This window comes from Procambarus clarkii, chromosome 79, assembly GCF_040958095.1.
Source record: "Procambarus clarkii isolate CNS0578487 chromosome 79, FALCON_Pclarkii_2.0, whole genome shotgun sequence".
Classification (NCBI taxonomy): Eukaryota; Metazoa; Arthropoda; class Malacostraca; order Decapoda; family Cambaridae; genus Procambarus; species Procambarus clarkii.
This window is the reverse complement of record NC_091228.1, coordinates 3,038,107-3,060,609: the sequence shown is the minus strand read 5'-3', so window position 1 is coordinate 3,060,609 and position 22,503 is coordinate 3,038,107. Positions and strand designations below refer to the sequence as shown.

General features: G+C 52.5%; 1 protein-coding gene across 1 annotated transcript; it reads right to left on the bottom strand.

Moving 5' to 3' along the window:
• Positions 1-220: 220 nt before the first annotated feature.
• On the bottom strand, positions 221-21,986 carry LOC138357633 (uncharacterized). Its single transcript, XM_069314632.1, has 6 exons — positions 21,937-21,986; positions 20,939-21,059; positions 20,700-20,883; positions 20,341-20,610; positions 18,231-18,442; positions 221-2,140 (listed from the first exon to the last, which is right to left on the bottom strand). Exons 1-6 carry the CDS (start codon positions 21,984-21,986, stop codon positions 221-223), a joined length of 2,757 nt encoding a protein of 918 aa, XP_069170733.1.
• Between the last annotated feature and the right edge of the window lie 517 nt (positions 21,987-22,503).

Below are 22,503 nucleotides of genomic sequence, written 5' to 3'. Positions count from 1 at the left end.
ACATTTTTAAATCATTTACGAATCCCGAGCATTGTCCACTCAGCCGCCAGGTCCCACACAGCTCAATGGCTTTCGAGGAAAATGTTCATTAAGTCTGCAGTGAAAATCAGCCTCGCTCTGCAGATATCATGCAATAATTCTATATATTTGACATATCTTCCTTTCTGTAAGTACATTAGTCATTAGAAAACGTAAGACCTAGCGTACAATAATATTTACACTAGATATTATTGGATATTATGGAAAGTTTCAGTGGTACAGCAGGTAGGTGTCTCTGGTAGTTACAGTGGTACAGCAGGTAGGTGCCTCTGTAATCCTTGCTCCTTGTAATGGGTGTTGGTGGTTCAGTAGGTACAGCTGCTGGTGGTTCAGTAGGTACAGCTGCTGGTGGTTCAGTAGGTACAGCTGTTGGTGGTTCAGTAGGTACAGCTGTTGGTGGTTCAGTAGGTACAGCTGCTGGTGGTTCAGTAGGTACAGCTGCTGGTGGTTCAGTATGTACAGCTGCTGGTGGTTCAGTAGGTACAGCTGCTGGTGGTTCAGTAGGTACAGCTGTTGGTGGTTCAGTAGGTACAGCTGCTGGTGGTTCAGTAGGTACAGCTGTTGGTGGTTCAGTAAGTACAGCTGTTGGTGGTTCAGTAGGTACAGCTGTTGGTGGTTCAATAGGTACAGCTGTTGGTGGTTCAGTAGGTACAGCTGCTGGTGGTTCAGTAGGTACAGCTGCTGGTGGTTCAGTAGGTACAGCTGCTGGTGGTTCAGTAGGTACAGCTGCTTGTGGTTCAGTAGGTACAGCTGTTGGTGGTTCAGTAGGTACAGCTGTTGGTGGTTCAGTAGGTACAGCTGTTGGTGGTTCAGTAGGTACAGCTGTTGGTGGTTCAGTAGGTACAGCTGTTGGTGGTTCAGTAGGTACAGCTGTTGGTGGTTCAGTAAGTACAGCTGCTGGTGGTTCAGTAGGTACAGCTGCTGGTGGTTCAGTAGGTACAGCTGCTGGTGGTTCAGTATGTACAGCTGCTGGTGGTTCAGTAGGTACAGCTGTTGGTGGTTCAGTAGATACAGCTGTTGGTGGTTCAGTAGGTACAGCTGCTGGTGGTTCAGTAGGTACAGCTGCTGGTGGTTCAGTAGGTACAGCTGTTGGTGGTTCAGTAGGTACAGCTGCTGGTGGTTCAGTAGGTACAGCTGTTGGTGGTTCAGTAGGTACAGCTGTTGGTGGTTCAGTAGGTACAGCTGCTGGTGGTTCAGTAGGTACAGCTGTTGGTGGTTCAGTAGGTACAGCTGTTGGTGGTTCAGTAGGTACAGCTGCTGGTGGTTCAGTAGGTACAGCTACTGGTGGTTCAGTAGGTACAGCTGCTGGTGGTTCAGTAGGTACAGCTGTTGGTGGTTCAGTAGGTACAGCTGCTGGTGGTTCAGTAGGTACAGCTGCTGGTGGTTCAGTAGATACAGCTGCTGGTGGTTCAGTAGGTACAGCTGCTGGTGGTTCAGTAGGTACAGCTGCTGGTTCAGTAGGTACAGCTGCTGGTGGTTCAGTAGGTACAGCTGGTGGTGGTTCAGTAGGTACAGCTGCTGGTGGTTCAGTAGGTACAGCTGTTGGTGGTTCAGTAGGTACAGCTGCTGGTGGTTCAGTAGGTACAGCTGCTGGTGGTTCAGTAGGTACAGCTGCTGGTGGTTCAGTATGTACAGCTGCTGGTGGTTCAGTAGGTACAGCTGCTGGTGGTTCAGTAGGTACAGCTGTTGGTGGTTCAGTAGGTACAGCTGCTGGTGGTTCAGTAGGTACAGCTGCTGGTGGTTCAGTGGGTACAGCTGCTGGTGGTTCAGTAGGTACAGCTGCTGGTGGTTCAGTAGGTACAACTGCTGGTGGTTCAGTAGGTACAGCTGCTGGTGGTTCAGTAGGTACAGCTGCTGGTGGTTCAGTAGGTACAGCTGCTGGTGGTTCAGTAGGTACAGCTGTTGGTGGTTCAGTAGGTACAGCTGCTGGTGGTTCAGTAGGTACAGCTGCTGGTGGTTCAGTAGGTACAGCTGCTGGTGGTTCAGTAGGTACAGCTGTTGGTGGTTCAGTAGGTACAGCTGTTGGTGGTTCAGTAGGTACAGCTGTTGGTGGTTCAGTAGGTACAGCTGCTGGTGGTTCAGTAGGTACAGCTGCTGGTTCCTGTTTGTGTGGTCCAGAACCGCACTACTCGGCCTGGAAAGCAAGGCCTGATTTGCCTAACAGGCCGAGCAAAAATGGGTTCTTTCCACACAACATTAATATATTAGAATCATGATTTGCTGACTTAGTGTCAGGTTATAATAGATTAAGGTTAGGTTAAGTTAGGTTAATGTTAGGTTAATGTTAGGTTAATGTTAAGTTGAGGTTAAGTTAGGTTAATGCTAGGTACAGGTTAAGTTAGGTTAATGTTAGGTAGAGGTTAAGTTAGGTTAATGTTAAGTTGAGGTTAAGTTAGGTTAATATTAGGTAGAGGTTAAGGTAGGTTAATGTTAGGTAGAGGTTAAGTTAGGTTAATGTTAGGTTGAGGTTAAGTTAGGTTAAGGTTAGGTTAAAGTTAGGTTAGGTTAGTTATAATCTAATACAAAGCTATATTATTCCATAAGAAATTTGTTTTAAACAATATTTCGGGAAAATCGGCTTGTTAGGCAGCTTGCCCTATTAGGCATATTACCTGAAAATTATATATATATATATATATATATATATATATATATATATATATATATATGTGTGTGTGTGTGTATATCACGAAAATAAACACGTGATTAAGAATGTGACAATGTCAGACCACGGAGGAAAATGAAACAGGAATTTCCTTAAGTACTTTCGTAAGTACGAAAGTACGAAAGTACTTTAAGTACGAAAGTACTTAAGGAAATTCCTGTTTCATTTTCCTCCGTGGTCTGACATTGTCATATATATATATATATATATATATATATATATATATATATATATATATATATATATATATATATATATATATATATATATATATATATATATATGTATAATTATTATAAAAAAATTATAAAATTATATATAAAAAAATAATAGGGGTGGTAGGAGAAGAAAAGATTAAAGTGTTCAGTAAGAATCCACAAGGTCTTCTCTGAGTACTCTTTATTTTCTTCTTCGAGGCTATGGGTCCCTACAATTTCGCCAGAGGTGGTACCCCTATATATATATATATATATATATATATATATATATATATATATATATATATATATATATATATGTCGTACCTAGTAGCCAGAACTCACTTCTCAGCCTACTATTCAAGGCCCGATTTGCCTAATAAGCCAAGTTTTCCTGAATTAATATATTTACTATAATTTTTTTCTTATGAAATGATAAAGCAACCCTTTTCTCTATGTATGAGGTCAATTTTTTTTTATTGGAGTTAAAATTAACGTAGATATATGACCGAACCTAACCAACCCTACCTAACCTAACCTAACCTATATTTATAGGTAAGGTTAGGTTAGGTAGCCAAAAAAAGCTAGGTTAGGTTAGGTTAGGTAGGTTAGGTAGACGAAAAAACATTAATTCATGAAAACTTGGCTTATTAGGCAAATCGGGCCTTGAATAGTAGGCTGAGAAGTGCGTTCTGGCTATTAGGTACGACATATATATATATATATATATATATATATATATATGTCGTACCTAGTAGCCAGAACGCACTTCTCAGCCTACTATGCAAGGCCCGATTTGCCTAATAAGCCAAGTTTTCCTGAACTAATATATTTTCTCTAATTTTTTTCCTATGAAATGATAAAGCTACCCAATTCATTGTGTACGAGGTCAATTTTTTTTTATTGGAGTTAAAATTAACGTAGATATATGACCGAACCTAACCAACCCTACCTAACCTAACCTAACCAACCCTACCTAACCTAACCTAATCTAACCTATCTTTATAGGTTAGGTTAGGTTAAGTAGCCGAAAAAGTTAGGTTAGGTTAGGTAGGTTAGGTTAGGTTAGGTTAGGTTAGGTTAGGTAGCCGAAAAAGTTAGGTTAGGTTAGGTAGACAAAAAACAATTCATGAAAACTTGGCTTATTAGGCAAATCGGGCCTTGCATAGTAGGCTGAGAAGTGCGTTCTGGCTATTAGGTACGACATATATATATATATATATATATATATATATATATATATATATATATATATATATATATATATATATATATATATATATAGTGACATAATATGTATTTCTTGCGGAGTATGAGATTAGAAGTTAGTTATTATGTGATTTAGTTGCATCTTGAAATGCAATACGTGATTAGGAACATAAGAACAAAGGTAACTGCAGAAGGCCTATTGGCCCATACGAGGCAGCTCCTATTATAACCCCCCAATCCCCACTCATATACATGTCCAATCCAAAATGTGGTATTGTGCTCCATAATATTGTGAATAACTTCCCACAATCAGTGTTCTTTAACTATTTTTATTATGTTGAATGTAGTAAAGATTCCGTGCTTGGTCTGAGAGTCCCCATTGTATATATAGTATTCACCTGGGCTCTGGGAGACTCGAACCGTGAACCCCAAGCGTGTGTGAAGGCCGAAGCTCTTATCAACCAAGCTATTGAGTAGTGTTAATAAGGAAAATTGGTGCCCAACCACTTATGGACGGTCGGGGATTGAACGCCGACCTGCATGAAGCGAGACCGTCGCTCTACCGTCCAGTCCAAGTGGTTGGGCGCCGTCCACGAGTAGTTGAGTAGTTGAACATGTGTAGGTTGTGTGTGTCAAGACATGGGTGGTGGGCGTGTGTGTCAAGACATGGGTGGTGGGCGTGTGTGTGTGTGTCAAGACATGGGTGGTGTGTGTGTGTGTGTCAAGACATGGGTGGTGGGCGTGTGTGTCAAGACATGGGTGGTGGGCGTGTGTGTCAAGACATGGGTGGTGTGTGTGTGTGTCAAGACATGGGTGGTGGGCGTGTGTGTCAAGACATGGGTGGTGGGCGTGTGTGTCAAGACATGGGTGGTGGGCGTGGGCGTGGTAACAGACATGAGTGGTGGGCGTGTGTGTCAAGACATGGGTGGTGGGCGTGGGCGTGGTAACAGACATCTGGCCTGATACTAACGCCCACATTAACCGTCATAGCGACTTATAATGTCCTCCAACTACTGGGTAATTACCTGCTCGTTAGTCAAGAGCTTGTTAGTAGCGACATTACTTAAGATAAAGATGTGTGGATCATCACCCGCCTGAGACAACCACGAGGGAGAGTGGGAGAGGTAGAGGGAGAGTGGGAGAGGGAGAGTGGGAGAGGGAGAGGGAGAGTGGGAGAGGGAGAGGGAGAGGGAGAGTGGGAGAGGGAGAGTGGGAGAGGGAGAGGGAGAGTGGGAGAGGGAGAGGGAGAGTGGGAGAGGGAGTGGGAGAGGGAGAGGGAGAGTGGGAGAGGGAGAGTGGGAGAGGGAGAGTGGGAGAGGTAGAGGGAGAGTGGGAGAGGGAGAGTGGGAGAGGTAGAGTGGGAGAGGGAGAGTGGGAGAGGGAGAGTGGGAGAGGGAGAGTGGGAGAGGTAGAGGGAGAGTGGGAGAGGGAGAGTGGGAGAGGTAGAGGGAGAGGGAGAGTGGGAGAGGGAGAGGGAGAGGGAGAGTGGGAGAGGGAGAGTGGGAGAGGTAGAGGGAGAGTGGGAGAGGGAGAGTGGGAGAGGTAGAGTGGGAGTGGGAGAGGTAGAGGGAGAGTGGGAGAGGTAGAGGGAGAGTGGGAGAGGTAGAGGGAGAGTGGGAGAGGTACAGGGAGAGTGGGAGAGGTAGAGGGAGAGTGGGAGAGGGAGAGGGAGAGTGGGAGAGGGAGAGGGAGAGTGGGAGAGGGAGAGTGGGAGAGGTAGAGTGGGAGTGGGAGAGAGGTAGAGTGGGAGTGGGAGAGGTAGAGGGAGAGTGGGAGAGGGAGAGTGGGAGAGGTAGAGTGGGAGAGGGAGAGTGGGAGAGGGAGGGGGAGAGGTAGAGTGGGAGTGGGAGAGGTAGAGGGAGAGTGGGAGAGGTAGAGGGAGAGTGGGAGAGGGAGAGTGGGAGAGGTAGAGTGGGAGTGGGAGAGGGAGAGGGAGAGTGGGAGAGGGAGAGTGGGAGAGGGAGAGTGGGAGAGGGAGAGTGGGAGAGGTAGAGGGAGAGTGGGAGAGGGAGAGTGGGAGAGGTAGAGGGAGAGTGGGAGAGGGAGAGGGAGAGGGAGAGTGGGAGAGGGAGAGGGAGAGTGGGAGAGGGAGAGTGGGAGAGGTAGAGGGAGAGTGGGAGAGGGAGAGTGGGAGAGGTAGAGTGGGAGAGGGAGAGTGGGAGAGGGAGAGTGGGAGAGGGAGAGTGGGAGAGGTAGAGGGAGAGTGGGAGAGGGAGAGTGGGAGAGGTAGAGGGAGAGTGGGAGAGGGAGAGGGAGAGTGGGAGAGGGAGAGGGAGAGTGGGAGAGGGAGAGTGGGAGAGGTAGAGGGAGAGTGGGAGAGGGAGAGTGGGAGAGGTAGAGTGGGAGTGGGAGAGGTAGAGGGAGAGTGGGAGAGGTAGAGGGAGAGTGGGAGTGGGAGAGGTAGAGGGAGAGTGGGAGAGGGAGAGTGGGAGAGGTAGAGTGGGAGTGGGAGAGGTAGAGGGAGAGTGGGAGTGGGAGAGGTAGAGGGAGAGTGGGAGAGGTTGAGGGAGAGTGGGAGAGGGAGAGGTAGAAGGAGAGTGGGAGAGGTAGAGGGAGAGTGGGAGAGGTACAGGGAGAGTGGGAGAGGTAGAGGGAGAGTGGGAGAGGGAGAGGTAGAGGGAGAGTGGGAGAGGTAGAGGGAGAGTGGGAGAGGGAGAGGTAGAGGGAGAGTGGGAGAGGGAGAGTGGGAGAGGTAGAGGGAGAGTGGGAGAGGTAGAGGGAGAGTGGGAGAGGGAGAGGTAGAGGGAGAGTGGGAGAGGTAGAGGGAGAGTGGGAGAGGTAGAGGGAGAGTGGGAGTGGGAGAGGTAGAGGGAGAGTGGGAGAGGTAGAGGGGGAGTGGGAGAGGTAGAGTGGGAGTGGGAGAGGTAGAGTGGGAGAGGGAGAGTGGGAGAGGTAGAGGGGGAGTGGGAGAGGTAGAGTGGGAGTGGGAGAGGTAGAGTGGGAGTGGGAGAGGTAGAGTGGGAGTGGGAGAGGTAGAGGGAGAGTGGTAGAGGGAGAGTGGGAGAGGTAGAGGGAGAGTGGGAGAGGTAGAGGGAGAGTGGGAGAGGTAGAGGGAGAGTGGGAGAGGTAGAGGGAGAGTGGGAGAGGTAGAGGGAGAGTGGGAGAGGTAGAGTGGGAGTGGGAGAGAGAGAGTGGGAGAGGTAGAGTGGGAGTGGGAGAGGTAGAGGGAGAGTGGGAGAGGTAGAGTGAGAGTGGGAGTGGGAGAGGTAGAGGGAGAGTGGGAGAGGTAGAGGGAGAGTGGGAGTGGGAGAGGGAGAGTGGGAGTGGGAGAGGTAGAGGGAGAGTGGGAGTGGGAGAGGTAGAGAGTGGGAGAGGGAGAGGGAGAGTGGGAGAGGGAGAGGGAGAGTGGGAGAGGTAGAGGGAGAGTGGGAGAGGGAGAGTGGGAGAGGTAGAGGGAGAGTGGGAGAGGTAGAGGGAGAGTGGGAGAGGTAGAGGGAGAGTGGGAGAGGGAGAGGTAGAGGGAGAGTGGGAGAGGGAGAGGGAGAGTGGGAGAGGTAGAGAGAGAGTGGGAGAGGTAGAGGGAGAGTGGGAGAGGTAGAGGGAGAGTTTGAGAGGTAGAGGGAGAGTGGAAGAGTGGGAGAGGTAGAGTGGGAGTGGGAGAGGGAGAGGGAGAGTGGGAGAGGGAGAGTGGGAGAGGTAGAGGGAGAGTGGGAGAGGTAGAGGGAGAGTGGGAGAGGTAGAGGGAGAGTGGGAGAGGTAGAGTGGGAGTGGGAGAGGGAGAGTGGGAGAGGGGGAGTGGGAGAGGTAGAGGGAGAGTGGGAGAGGTAGAGGGAGAGTGGGAGAGGTAGAGGGAGAGTGGGAGAGGTAGAGGGAGAGTGGAAGAGTGGGAGAGGTAGAGTGGGAGTGGGAGAGGTAGAGTGGGAGAGGGAGAGGGAGAGCGGGAGAGGGAGAGGTAGAGGGAGAGTGGGAGAGGTAGAGGGAGAGTGGGAGAGGTAGAGGGAGAGTGGGAGAGGTAGAGGGAGAGTGGGAGAGGTAGAGGGAGAGTGGAAGAGTGGGAGAGGTAGAGTGGGAGTGGGAGAGGTAGAGTGGGAGAGGGAGAGGTAGAGGGAGAGTGGGAGAGGTAGAGGGAGAGTGGGAGAGGTAGAGGGAGAGTGGAAGAGGTAGAGGGAGAGTGGGAGAGGTAGAGGGAGAGTGGGAGAGGTAGAGGGAGAGTGGGAGAGGTAGAGGGAGAGTGGGAGAGGTAGAGGGAGAGTGGGAGAGGTAGAGGGAGAGTGGGAGAGGTAGAGGGAGAGTGGAAGAGTGGGAGAGGTAGAGTGGGAGAGGTAAAGGGAGAGTGGAAGAGGTAGAGTGGGAGTGGGAGAGGTAGAGGGAGAGTGGGAGAGGTAGAGGGAGAGTGGGAGAGGTAGAGGGAGAGTGGGAGAGGTAGAGGGAGAGTGGGAGAGGTAGAGTGGGAGAGGTAGAGGGAGAGTGGGAGAGGTAGAGGGAGAGTGGGAGAGTGGGAGAGGTAGAGGGAGAGTGGGAGAGGTAGAGGGAGAGTGGGAGAGGTAGAGGGAGAGTGGGAGAGGTAGAGGGAGAGTGGGAGAGGGAGAGTGGGAGAGGTAGAGGGAGAGTGGGAGAGGTAGAGGGAGAGTGGGAGAGGTAGAGGGAGAGTGGGAGAGGTAGAGTGGGAGAGGGAGAGGGAGAGCGGGAGAGGGAGAAGTAGAGGGAGAGTGGGAGAGGTAGAGGGAGAGTGGGAGAGGGAGAGTGGGAGAGGTAGAGGGAGAGTGGGAGAGGTAGAGGGAGAGTGGGAGAGGTAGAGGGAGAGTGGGAGAGGGAGAGGGAGAGTGGGAGAGGTAGAGGGAGAGTGGGAGAGATAGAGAGAGTGAGAGAGGTAGAGGGAGAGTGGGAGAGGTAGAGGGAGAGTGGGAGAGATAGAGAGAGTGAGAGAGCTAGAGGTAGAGAGAGAGAACATAGCAGCAGAGACCCAACAAGGGAGACAGCAACCATACACAACAGGGTGTGTATAGTGACAGGATACACCGCCGCTCTCTGGACCTGAGAGTGGCTAGTGCTGGCATCCGTGCAGCCCTCCCTGCTGGCCGGCAGCCCTTCCTGCTGGCCGGCAGCCCTCCCTGCTGGCCGGCAGCCCTCCCTGCTGGCCGGCAGCCCTCCCTGCTGGCCGGCAGCCCTCCCTGCTGGCCGGCAGCCCTCCCCGCTGGCCGGCAGCCCTCCCCGCTGGCCGGCAGCCCTCCCCGCTGGCCGGCAGCCCTCCCCGCTGGCCGGCAGCCCTCCCCGCTGGCCGGCAGCCCTCCCCGCTGGCCGGCAGCCCTCCCCGCTGGCCGGCAGCCCTCCCCGCTGGCCGGCAGCCCTCCCTGCTGGCCGGCAGCCCCAGCCTCGCCCCAAGTCGACCACCCTCAGCTACGCGTCAACCACCACCAGTAATTGAGCAGTGCTCGCTAAATTGTGCTCTCGTCCTCCCGGCCCGCTGCCATTAGCAGCTACTTCGAGTGCGGCTTCTCGACAAAAACTACATTATAGACTCCCGAAATTACACGGAATTTCCCGAAACTAGCTTTGATAAGACCACCTTCGTTGACAGTAAGTTACTGAAGTTGTTTTTGCCTCTTAAATCAACATGCGCCACCCACCCGCCCTCAACCGACCAATCAGGAGACACGGGTGGCGGGCTGTGGCCAATAGACGCGCAGGCATAAATCTCCGTAGCCAATGAGCGGCCGCTAGGATTAATCCCTCGCTGGTGGGCGGGGCCATCCGTTCACCAGGAAGATAATTGAAGGTTTGCCCAAGTCTCCTACATGATAAAAAGTGCATTTCGGCGTAATTACGCGGGCTAACTCGCCGATGCGATTGGGCAGCAAAAACATACGAGCGCTCGCAACAATCGAGTGATTCTATTATCTTTTGGAATTCAATACAAACTTATAATCGACGTGTCATTGTATTTAGTGAGGAAAGTCAGTACTATGAGCAGTGTGGGAGGTGGAGGCAGGGTGGTCCTCCGGAGCTGCCTCTACTGCAGCTCTCATCGTGGCACTTACACTATGTTACTTTTTGTGTTCCGCGCTCCTTGATGGTTACAGCCAGTGTTACGTGCTGCTTGGTGGTCACAGCTTGTGTTACGTGCTGCCTGTTGGCCACAGTGTTACGTGCTGCCTGGTGGCCACAGTGTTACGTGCTGCTTGGTGGTTACAGCTAGTGTTACTTGCTGCTTGGTGGTTACAGCCAGTGTTATGTGCTGCCTGGTGGCCACAGTGTTACGTGCTGTCTGGTGGCCACTGTTACGTGCTGCCTGGTGGCCACAGTGTTACGTGCTGCCTGGTGGCCACAGTGTTACGTGCTGCTTGGTGGTTACAGCTAGTGTTACTTGCTGCTTGGTGGTTACAGCTAGTGTTATGTGCTGCCTGGTGGCCACAGCCAGTGTTATGTGCTGCCTGGTGGCCACAGCTAGTATTACGTGCTGCCTGGTGGCCACAGCCAGTGTTACGTGCTGCCTGGTGGCCTGGTGGCCTGGTGGTGGTGTGCTCAGGGGGAGTGTTCCACTGTGCTCAGGGAGAGTGTTCCACTGTGCTCAGGGGGAGTGTTCCACTGTGCTCAGGGAGAGTGTTCCACTGTGCTCAGGGGGAGTGTTCCACTGTGCTCAGGGAGAGTGTTCCACTGTGCTCAGGGGGAGTGTTCCACTCTGCTCAGGGGGAGTGTTCCACTGTGCTCAGGGGGAGTGTTCCACTGTGCTCAGGGGGAGTGTTCCACTGTGCTCAGGGAGTGTTCCACTGTGCTCAGGGAGTGTTCCACTGTGCTCAGGGAGTGTTCCACTGTGCTCAGGGGGAGTGTTCCACTGTGCTCAGGGAGAGTGTTGCACTGTGCTCAGGGGGAGTGTTCCACTGTGCTCAGGGAGAGTGTTCCACTGTGCCCAGGGGGAGTGTTCCACTGTGCTCAGGGAGAGTGTTCCACTGTGCTCAGGGGGAGTGTTCCACTGTGCTCAGGGGGAGTGTTCCACTGTGCTCAGGGAGTGTTCCACTGTGCTCAGTGAGAGTGTTCCACTGTGCTCAGGGAGAGTGTTCCACTGTGCTCAGGGAGAGTGTTCCACTGTGCTCAGGGAGAGTGTTCCACTGTGCTCAGGGGGAGTGTTCCACTGTGCTCAGGGGGATTGTTCCACTGTGCTCAGGGAGTGTTCCACTGTGCTCAGTGAGTGTTCCACTGTGCTCAGGGGGAGTGTTCCACTGTGCTCAGGGAGTGTTCCACTGTGCTCAGGGGGAGTGTTCCACTGTGCTCAGGGAGTGTGTTCCACTGTGCTCAGGGGGAGTGTTCCACTGTGCTCAGGGAGAGTGTTCCACTGTGCTCAGGGAGAGTGTTCCACTGTGCTTTGGGGGAGTGTTCCACTGTGCTCAGGGAGTGTTCCACTGTGCTCAGGGGGAGTGTTCCACTGTGCTCAGGGGGAGTGTTCCACTGTGCTCAGGGAGTGTTCCACTGTGCTCAGGGAGAGTATTCCACTGTGCTCAGGGGGAGTGTTCCACTGTGCTCAGGGGGAGTGTTCCACTGTGCTCAGGGGGAGTGTTCCACTGTGCTCAGGGGGAGTGTTCCACTGTGCTCAGGGGGAGTGTTCCACTGTGCTCAGGGGGAGTGTTCCACTGTGCTCAGGGAGTGTTCCACTGTGCTCAGGGAGTGTTCCACTGTGCTCAGGGAGTGTTCCACTGTGCTCAGGGGGAGTGTTCCACTGTGCTCAGGGAGTGTTCCACTGTGCTCAGGGAGAGTGTTCCACTGTGCTCAGGGAGTGTTCCACTGTGCTCAGGGAGTGTTCCACTGTGCTCAGGGAGTGTGTTCCATTGTGCTCAGGGGGAGTGTTCCACTGTGCTCAGGGGGAGTGTTCCACTGTGCTCAGGGAGTGTTCCACTGTGCTCAGGGAGTGTTCCACTGTGCTCAGGGAGTGTTCCACTGTGCTCAGGGAGAGTGTTCCATTGTGCTCAGGGGGAGTGTTCCACTGTGCTCAGGGAGTGTTCCACTGTGCTCAGGGAGAGTGTTCCACTGTGCTCAGGGGGAGTGTTCCACTGTGCTCAGGGGGTGTGTTCCACTGTGCTCAGGGGGAGTGTTCCACTGTGCTCAGGGAGAGTGTTCCACTGTGCTCAGGGGGAGTGTTCCACTGTGCTCAGGGGGAGTGTTCCACTGTGCTCAGGGGGAGTGTTCCACTGTGCTCAGGGAGTGTGTTCCACTGTGCTCAGGGGGTGTGTTCCACTGTGCTCAGGGGGAGTGTTCCACTGTGCTCAGGGAGAGTGTTCCACTGTGCTCAGGGGGAGTGTTCCACTGTGCTCAGGGAGTGTTCCACTGTGCTCAGGGAGAGTGTTCCACTGTGCTCAGGGAGAGTGTTCCACTGTGCTCAGGGGGAGTGTTCCACTGTGCTCAGGGAGAGTGTTCCACTGTGCTCAGGGGGAGTGTTCCACTGTGCTCAGGGAGTGTTCCACTGTGCTCAGGGAGTGTTCCACTGTGCTCAGGGAGTGTTCCACTGTGCTCAGGGGAGTGTTCCACTGTGCTCAGGGAGTGTTCCACTGTGCTCAGGGGAGTGTGTTCCACTTGTGCTCAGGGGGAGTGTTCCACTGTGCTCAGGGGAGTGTCCCACTGTGCTCAGGGAGTGTTCCACTGTGCTCAGGGGGAGTGTTCCACTGTGCTCAGGGGGAGTGTTCCACTGTGCTCAGGGAGTGTTCCACTGTGCTCAGGGAGTGTGTTCCACTGTGCTCAGGGGGAGTGTTCCACTGTGCTCAGGGAGAGTGTTCCACTGTGCTCAGGGAGTGTTCCACTGTGCTGAGGGAGTGTGTTCCACTGTGCTCAGGGGGAGTGTTCCACTGTGCTCAGGGGGAGTGTTCCACTGTGCTCAGGGAGAGTGTTCCACTGTGCTCAGGGGGAGTGTTCCACTGTGCTCAGGGAGTGTTCCACTGTGCTCAGGGAGTGTTCCACTGTGCTCAGGGGGAGTGTTCCACTGTGCTCAGGGAGTGTTCCACTGTGCTCAGGGAGTGTTCCACTGTGCTCAGGGAGTGTTCCACTGTGCTCAGGGAGTGTTCCACTGTGCTCAGGGAGTGTGTTCCATTGTGCTCAGGGGGAGTGTTCCACTGTGCTCAGGGAGTGTCCCACTGTGCTCAGGGAGTGTTCCACTGTGCTCAGGGGGAGTGTTCCACTGTGCTCAGGGGGAGTGTTCCACTGTGCTCAGGGGGAGTGTTCCACTGTGCTCAGGGAGTGTTCCACTGTGCTGAGGGAGTGTGTTCCACTGTGCTCAGGGGGAGTGTTCCACTGTGCTCAGGGGGAGTGTTCCACTGTGCTCAGGGGGAGTGTTCCACTGTGCTCAGGGGGAGTGTTCCACTGTGCTCAGGGAGTGTTCCACTGTGCTCAGGGGGAGTGTTCCACTGTGCTCAGGGGGAGTGTTCCACTGTGCTCAGGGAGTGTTCCACTGTGCTCAGGGGGAGTGTTCCACTGTGCTCAGGGAGAGTGTTCCACTGTGCTCAGGGAGTGTTCCACTGTGCTGAGGGAGTGTGTTCCACTGTGCTCAGGGGGAGTGTTCCACTGTGCTCAGGGGGAGTGTTCCACTGTGCTCAGGGAGAGTGTTCCACTGTGCTCAGGGGGAGTGTTCCACTGTGCTCAGGGAGAGTGTTCCACTGTGCTCAGGTGGAGTGTTCCACTGTGCTCAGGGAGAGTGTTCCACTGTGCTCAGGGAGTGTTCCACTGTGCTCAGGGAGAGTGTTCCACTGTGCTCAGGGAGAGTGTTCCACTGTGCTCAGGGAGTGTTCCACTGTGCTCAGGGAGAGTGTTCCACTGTGCTCAGGGGGAGTGTTCCACTGTGCTCAGGGAGTGTTCCACTGTGCTCATGGGGAGTGTTCCACTGTGCTCAGGGGGAGTGTTCCACTGTGCTCAGGGGGAGTGTTCCACTGTGCTCAGGGAGTGTTCCACTGTGCTCATGGGGAGTGTTCCACTGTGCTCAGGGGGAGTGTTCCACTGTGCTCAGGGAGTGTTCCACTGTGCTCAGGGAGAGTGTTCCACTGTGCTCATGGGGAGTGTTCCACTGTGCTCAGGGAGAGTGTTCAACTGTGCTCAGGGAGTGTTCCACTGTGCTCAGGGGGAGTGTTCCACTGTGCTCATGGGGAGTGTTCCACTGTGCTCAGGGAGAGTGTTCCACTGTGCTCAGGGGGAGTGTTCCACTGTGCTCAGGGGGAGTGTTCCACTGTGCTCAGGGAGAGTGTTCCACTGTGCTCAGGGTGAGTGTTCCACTGTGCTCAGGGAGTGTTCCACTGTGCTCAGGGAGATTGTTCCCCTGTGCTCAGGGAGATTGTTCCACTGTGCTCAGGGAGAGTGTTCCACTGTGCTCAGGGAGTGTTCCACTGTGCTTAGGGAGAGTGTTCCACTGTGCTTAGGGAGAGTGTTCCACTGTGCTCAGGGGGAGTGTTCCACTGTGCTCAGGGAGTGTTCCACTGTGCTCAGGGGGAGTGTTCCACTGTGCTCAGGGAGTGTTCCACTGTGCTCAGGGGGAGTGTTCCACTGTGCTCAGGGGGAGTGTTCCACTGTGCTCAGGGGGAGTGTTCCACTGTGCTCAGGGAGTGTTCCACTGTGCTCAGGGAGAGTGTTCCACTGTGCTCAGGGGGAGTGTTCCACTGTGCTCAGGGGGAGTGTTCCACTGTGCTCAGGGAGAGTGTTCCACTGTGCTCAGGGAGAGTGTTCCACTGTGCTCAGGGAGTGTTCCACTGTGCTCAGGGGGAGTGTTCCACTGTGCTCAGGGAGTGTTCCACTGTGCTCAGGGAGTGTTCCACTGTTCTCAGGGAGTGTTCCACTGTGCTCAGGGGGAGTGTTCCACTGTGCTCAGGGGGAGTGTTCCACTGTGCTCAGGGGGAGTGTTCCACTGTGCTCAGGGGGAGTGTTCCACTGTGCTCAGGGAGTGTTCCACTGTGCTCAGGGGGAGTGTTCCACTGTGCTCAGGGAGAGTGTTCCACTGTGCTCAGGGAGAGTGTTCCACTGTGCTCAGGGAGTGTTCCACTGTGCTCAGGGGGAGTGTTCCACTGTGCTCAGGGGGAGTGTTCCACTGTGCTCAGGGAGTGTTCCACTGTGCTCAGGGGGAGTGTTCCACTGTGCTCAGGGAGAGTGTTCCACTGTGCTCAGGGGGAGTGTTCCACTGTGCTCAGGGAGTGTTCCACTGTGCTCAGGGAGTGTTCCACTGTGCTCAGGGGGAGTGTTCCACTGTGCTCAGGGGGAGTGTTCCACTGTGCTCAGGGGGTGTGTTCCACTCTGCTCAGGGGGAGTGTTCCACTGTGCTCAGGGAGAGTGTTCCACTGTGCTCAGGGGGAGTGTTCCACTGTGCTCAGGGGGAGTGTTCCACTGTGCTCAGGGAGTGTTCCACTGTGCTCAGGGAGTGTTCCACTGTGCTCAGGGAGTGTTCCACTGTGCTCAGGGAGTGTTCCACTGTGCTCAGGGAGTGTTCCACTGTGCTCAGGGAGAGTGTTCCACTGTGCTCAGGGAGTGTTCCACTGTGCTCAGGGGGAGTGTTCCACTGTGCTCAGGGAGTGTTCCACTGTGCTCAGGGAGAGTGTTCCACTGTGCTCAGGGAGTGTTCCACTGTGCTCAGGGAGTGTTCCACTGTGCTCAGGGAGAGTGTTCCACTGTGCTCAGGGAGTGTTCCACTGTGCTCAGGGAGAGTGTTCCACTGTGCTCAGGGAGTGTTCCACTGTGCTCAGGGAGTGTTCCACTGTGCTCAGGGAGAGTGTTCCACTGTGCTCAGGGAGTGTTCCACTGTGCTCAGGGAGTGTTCCACTGTGCTCAGGGAGAGTGTTCCACTGTGCTCAGGGGGAGTGTTCCACTGTGCTCAGGGAGTGTTCCACTGTGCTCAGGGAGAGTGTTCCACTGTGCTCAGGGAGTGTTCCACTGTGCTCAGGGAGTGTTCCACTGTGCTCAGGGAGAGTGTTCCACTGTGCTCAGGGAGAGTGTTCCACTGTGCTCAGGGAGAGTGTTCCACTGTGCTCAGGGAGAGTGTTCCACTGTGCTCAGGGAGTGTTCCACTGTGCTCAGGGGGAGTGTTCCACTGTGCTCAGGGAGTGTTCCACTGTGCTCAGGGAGAGTGTTCCACTGTGCTCAGGGGGAGTGTTCCACTGTGCTCAGGGAGAGTGTTCCACTGTGCTCAGGGAGAGTGCTCAGTGAAATTTATCTTCACTATAAAAGACAAAAACATGTACACAATTAAAAAAATAATTTTTAAACAAATTTTCATTTAATTTTAAATTTTTAAAATTTTTAAGTGTCAAAAACATTGACACTTAACTATTCAAACACATAAACATCACGGGGCTTCGCCACACCTGATTGGTCAACCAAATAGGAACTAGCAACAGTATGGTTTGGTGTGGGGGCTTGAGGGGTCTGACGGCTGAGTGGACAGCGCTCGGGATTCGTAGTCTTGAGGTTTCGGATTCGATCCCCGGTGTAGGCGGAAACAAATGGGCAGAGTTTCTTTCATCCTGATGCCCCCTGTTCACCTAGCAGTAAATAGGTACCTGGGAGTTAGACAGCTGCTACGGGCTGCTTCCTGGGTGTGTGTAACAAAAGGAGGCCAGGTCGAGGACCGGGCCGCGGGGACGCTATGCCCCGAAATCATATCAAGATAACCTCAAGATAAGACTAAAAGAAAACTCTTAATGTTTATACACCGAGAAGCTGGTTATACCCGTGCAACCCGTTCTCACACTCTCTTACAGTCAATATTGACTTATTAAATACGTGCATAGGTGATATACTAAACATACTAGTTTACCTTGAAAAGCTTCATAGAAAACACCGACCTTACCTAACCTTCTTAGTATGTTAAGATAAGCATCTTACTGCTTCGTTATTACAATTATTACTTAACCTATTATAGGTTAGGTAATAATTGTAATTACGAAGCAATAAGATGCTTATCTTAACATACTAAGAAGATTAGGTAAGGTCGGTGTTTTCTATGAAGCTTTTCAAGGTAAACTAGTATGTTTAGTATGTCACATATGCACGTATTTAATAAGTCAATATTGACTGTAAGAGAGTGCGAGAACGGGTTGACCTGTGTATATATATATATATATATATATATATATATATATATATATATATATATATATATATATATATATATATATATATATATATATATATATATAGTCAAACAGCTATATAAACACTTATCCCAAGTTACATCTGCAAACGTTAACGATTCTACAGATTTACACAAAAATATATAAATATAAATATATAATATAAATATAAATATAATATATAAAACATAATATAATATATAAAATAATATAAATATAATATATAAAACATAAACATTAAACATTTCAAAAAGCTAAATATTAGAAAAAGTTAGTAATAGATTTTTTGAAAGCTTTTAATGAAGTCTATATTTGATGCATTTTGTTTCGTATTGCAATTATAAATCCATAGAACCATTGTAGTTTGTAAATGTAATTACAAATTAGTGTTTGTGGTTTATTTATAATTTATATAATTTATAATTTATATATAATTTATAATTTATATATAATTTATAATTTATATATATATAATTTATATATTAGTATAAATATACCACAAATTTATATATTAGCGCGTGAGAGAGTTATGTAAGTAATTTTTTACTTTTTTAATTATCAGGAGAAAGCGCCAAGCCATTACGACTATATAGCTCTGGGAAGGGGTCAGGATAAGGATTTGGGATGGGACGGGGGGAAAGGAATGGTGGCTAGCCACTTGTGGACGGTCGAGGGGATTGAACGCCGACCTGCATGAAGCGAGACCGTCGCTCTACCGTCCAGCCCAAGTGGTTGGTTGTGTAAGTAACCTCATAGGAAAAAGGAAACGAACCATCACTTGGGGGCTCAATACCGTCACTTGGCGCTCAATACCATTACTTGGGGCTCAATACCATCACTTGGGGCTCAATACCGTCACTTGGGGCTCAATAACATCACTTGGGGCTCAATACCGTCACTTGGGGCTCAATAACATCACTTGGGGCTCAATACCATCACTTGGGGCTCAATACCGTCACTTGGGGGCTCAATACCATCACTTGGGGCTCAATACCATTACTTGGGGCTCAATACCATCACTTGGTGCTCAATACCATCACTTGGGGCTCAATACCATCGCTTGGGGGCTCAATACCGTCACTTGGGGCTCAATACCATCACTTGGGGCTCAATACCATCGCTTGGGGGCTCAATACCATCACTTGGGGGCTCAATACCATCACTTGGGGGCTCAATACCGTCACTTGGGGGCTCAATACCATCACTTGGGGGCTCAATACCGTCACTTGGGGGCTCAATACCCACCGTCGGCCGACTAACAGGAACCTCTTCCGTCGGCCGACTAACAGGAACCCTCCGTCGGCCGACTAACAGGAACCTCTCCGTCGGCCGACTAACAGGAACCTCTCCGTCGGCCGACTAACAGGAACCCTCCGTCGGCCGACTAACAGGAGCCCCACCGTCGGCCGACTATCAGGAACCCTCCGTCGGCCGACTAACAGGAACCTCTCCGTCGGCAGACTAACAGGAACCCTCCGTCGGCCGACTAACAGGAACCTCTCCGTCGGCCGACTAACAGGAACCTCTCCGTCGGCCGACTAACAGGAACCCTCCGTCGGCCGACTAACAGGAACCTCTCCGTCGGCCGACTAACAGGAACCTCTCCGTCGGCCGACTAACAGGAACCCTCCGTCGGTCGACTACCAGGAACCCCCCTCCGTCGGCCGACTAACAGGAACCCTCCATCGGCCGACTAACAGGAACCCTCCGTCGGCCGACTAACAGGAACCTCTCCGTCGGCCGACTAACAGGAACTTCTCCGTCGGCCGACTAACAGGAACCTCTAAGTCGGCCGACTAACAGGAACCTCTCCGTCGGCCGACTAACAGGAACCTCTCCGTCGGTCGACTAACAGGAACCTCTCCGTCGGTCGACTAACAGGAACCCCCCTCCGTCGGTCGACTAACAGGAACCTCTCCGTCGGCCGACTAACAGGAACACCACCGTCGGCCGACTAACAGGAACCCTCCGTCGGCCGACTAACAGGAACCTCTCCGTCGGCCGACTAACAGGAACCCTCCGTCGGCCGACTAACAGGAACCCCCCTCCGTCGGCCGACTAACAGGAACCCCCTCCGTCGGCCGACTAACAGGAACCCTCCGTCGGCCGACTAACAGGAACCCCCCTCCGTCGGCCGACTAACAGGAACCTCTCCGTCGGCCGACTAACAGGAACACCACCGTCGGCCGACTAACAGGAACCTCTCCGTCGGCCGACTAACAGGAACACCACCGTCAGCCGACTAACAGGAACCTCTCCGTCGGCCGACTAACAGGAGCACCACCGTCGGCCGACTAACAGGAACCTCTCCGTCGGCCGACTAACAGGAGCACCACCGTCGGCCGACTAACAGGAACCCTCCGTCGGCCGACTAACAGGAGCCCCACCGTCGGCCGACTAACAGGAGCCCCACCGTCGGCCGACTAACAGGAACCTCTCCGTCGGCCGACTAACAGGAACCCTCCGTCGGCCGACTAACAGGAGCCCCACCGTCGGCCGACTAACAGGAACCTCTCCGTCGGCCGACTAACAGGAACCTCTCCGTCGGCCGACTAACAGGAACCCTCCGTCGGCCGACTAACAGGAGCCCCACCGTCGGCCGACTAACAGGAGCCCCACCGTCGGCCGACTAACAGGAACCTCTCCGTCGGCCGACTAACAGGAACCCCTCCGTCGGCCGACTAACAGGAACCCCACCGTCGGCCGACTAACAGGAACCCTCCGTCGGCCGACTAACAGGAGCCCCACCGTCGGACGACTAACAGGAACCCTCCGTCGGCCGACTAACAGGAACCCCTCCGTCGGCCGACTAACAGGAACCTCTCCGTCGGCCGACTAACAGGAACCCCCCTCCGTCGGCCGACTAACAGGAACCCTCCGTCGGCCGACTAACAGGAACCCTCCGTCGGCCGACTAACAGGAACCCCCCTCCGTCGGTCGACTAACAGGAACCCCCCTCCGTCGGCCGACTAACAGGAACCCTCCGTCGGCCGACTAACAGGAACCCTCCGTCGGCCGACTAACAGGAACCCCCCTCCGTCGGCCGACTAACAGGAACCTCTCCGTCGGCCGACTAACAGGAACCCCCCTCCGTCGGCCGACTAACAGGAACCCTCCGTCGGCCGACTAACAGGAACCCTCCGTCGGCCGACTAACAGGAACCCCCCTCCGTCGGTCGACTAACAGGAACATAACAGAAACATACACGGTTTAAGAGACCCTCGAACATCTAAGACACATCCTGGATAATACTCCTTTTGTCCTTCGATAACGAGGCCGACCACCAGATGAAGGGCAGAGCGACAGGGCCGAGTGACCGTGACGGCCGAGTGACCGTGACGGCCGAGTGACCGTGACGGCCGAGTGACCGTGAGGGCCGAGTAACCGTGACGGCCGAGGTGGTCATGTCCACTACCCTCCGGGGATGTCACTGGCCCAGCCACGTCCCGCTTCTCTTCAGATATATTGATCACATCTTTGGAGAGGTTCAGCAAGTTCAAGTATGTTTACTGAGAGAAGAACAAATACATCTCAATGGGATAGAGTAGCTTAGGCTATTTCTACCTAAGCAGTCGTCTTGAACTTCCACTCGTGGGCCGCTGGTGGCCACCTGGACCTTAGCTTTACACTGGAATGGCATTCTGCGGAATTGGCTTTCCTCGACACTTGCGTCTACTTCGACGCCTGCGTCTACCTCGACGCCTGCGTCTACCTCGACGCCTGCGTCTACCTTAGCGCCTGAGTCTACCTTGACGGAAAGCAGGGTCTTCGGACTAGAGTGTACCACGTGGACTCAAACCTACACTCTTCCGTAGGCGTCCTGTCACCCGACATCCCTTTAGAGAGCCTCCCGTTCTCTCTGGAAATTCTACGGAACTCAAGAAGGACCTGGACAACTGTGGTCTTTCTTCTGACATCGAGGACCTGAAACATAATACAGGGTACAAAACACAATCACATCTGCCCATAGTAGGAAAGCAGCATTTAAAGGATTTGGGAATAATGATGTCTGACGACCTAACTTTTAGGGAACATAACCAAGCAAATATTGCGTCAGCCAGAAAAATGATAGGATGGATTACGAGAACTTTCAAATCCAGGGATCCCATCACAATGGTTGTACTCTTCAAGTCACTTGTGTTGTCCCGTCTTGAGTACTGCTCAGTACTCACTTCCCTCTTCAGAGCAGGAGAGATTGCTGAAATAGAGGGGAATACAGAGAACATATACGGCACGCATAGACGCGATAAAGCACCTAAATTATTGGGATCGTCTCAAAGCTCTCCAAATGTACTCACTAGAAAGAAGACGAGAGAGATACCAAATAATATACACATGGAAAATACTGGAGGGCCAGGTCCCAAATCTACACAGTAAATAACAACGTACTGGAGTGAACGATATGGAAGAAAATGAAGAATAGAACCAGTGAAGAGCAGAGGTGCCATAGGCACAATCAGAGAACACAGTATAAACATCAGAGGTCCGCGGTTGTTCAACATCCTCCCAGCGAGCATAAGAAATATTGCCGGAACAACCGTGGACATCTTCAAGAGAAAACTAGATTGTTTCCTCCAAGGAGTGCCGGACCAACCGGGCTGTGGTGGGTATGTGGGCCTGCGGGCCGCTCCAAGCAACAGCCTGATGGACCAAACTCTCACAAGTCAAGCCTGGCCTCGGGCCGGGCTTGGGGAGTAGAACAACTCTTAGAACCCCATCAAGCAGGTATCAACCAGGATATCCGGAGAGAACTCTTAAGAGAAGCAGCCGAGAAACTCGCATCTGGAGAGAGAGGACCTACTTCAGCTCAGACGACACCAAATACCGCCCTCGTAGACGAATATAATCCATTACCGCCTTGTAACTGTGCTTCCAACTGTCCCAACAGCGTCGAAAACCAACAGGGACGAAGTCAGCAAATTAAGGCAATGGATGGAAGGTCCCCTTCATGGAACACACAGCACGGAGTCACTTCGAACCTTCCCCTAATTGCTTGCAAGAGGAGTTTTTTTTCACTTCAAGACATGCTAGTAAGGGCACGTATTCCTGCCCATCAAAGGACATCCTCGGAGGGACAGTGATTGATCTGAGTGGCCACCTAACAACCTATCCTATCCTGCAAACAGAAGATGACCCTCTTCAGAAGGGCTAAAAATGTTCTAACGTTTATGGAAAGGCCTGAAAGCATTAGCATAACAAGTTATGATGTTCACATCCGAAACCCGTGTTTATGGACAGCACAAAACGTCTACCAGACTGTGCGACACAGTGGTTGCCAGGATCAGGTTGGGTTACCGTTACCTGTGGCAGGTGGTTACAGGTGACGGATCTCCCAATCCTGAGCACTCCAGGTGCAAACTCTGTGAGC

Bases quoted from the DNA above. Each gene is read 5' to 3' on its own strand.
- LOC138357633 (XM_069314632.1), bottom strand. From the start codon at position 21,986: ATGGATTATATTCGTCTACGAGGGCGGTATTTGGTGTCGTCTGAGCTG. The intron at 20,611-20,699 runs GTAGAAATAGCC...ACCTCTCCAAAG, and splicing joins AGTTCAAGACGACTGCTTAG to ATGTGATCAATATATCTGAA. The intron at 2,141-18,230 runs GTATTGAGCCCC...CCACACAAACAG, and splicing joins GTATTGAGCCCCAAGTGATG to GAACCAGCAGCTGTACCTAC.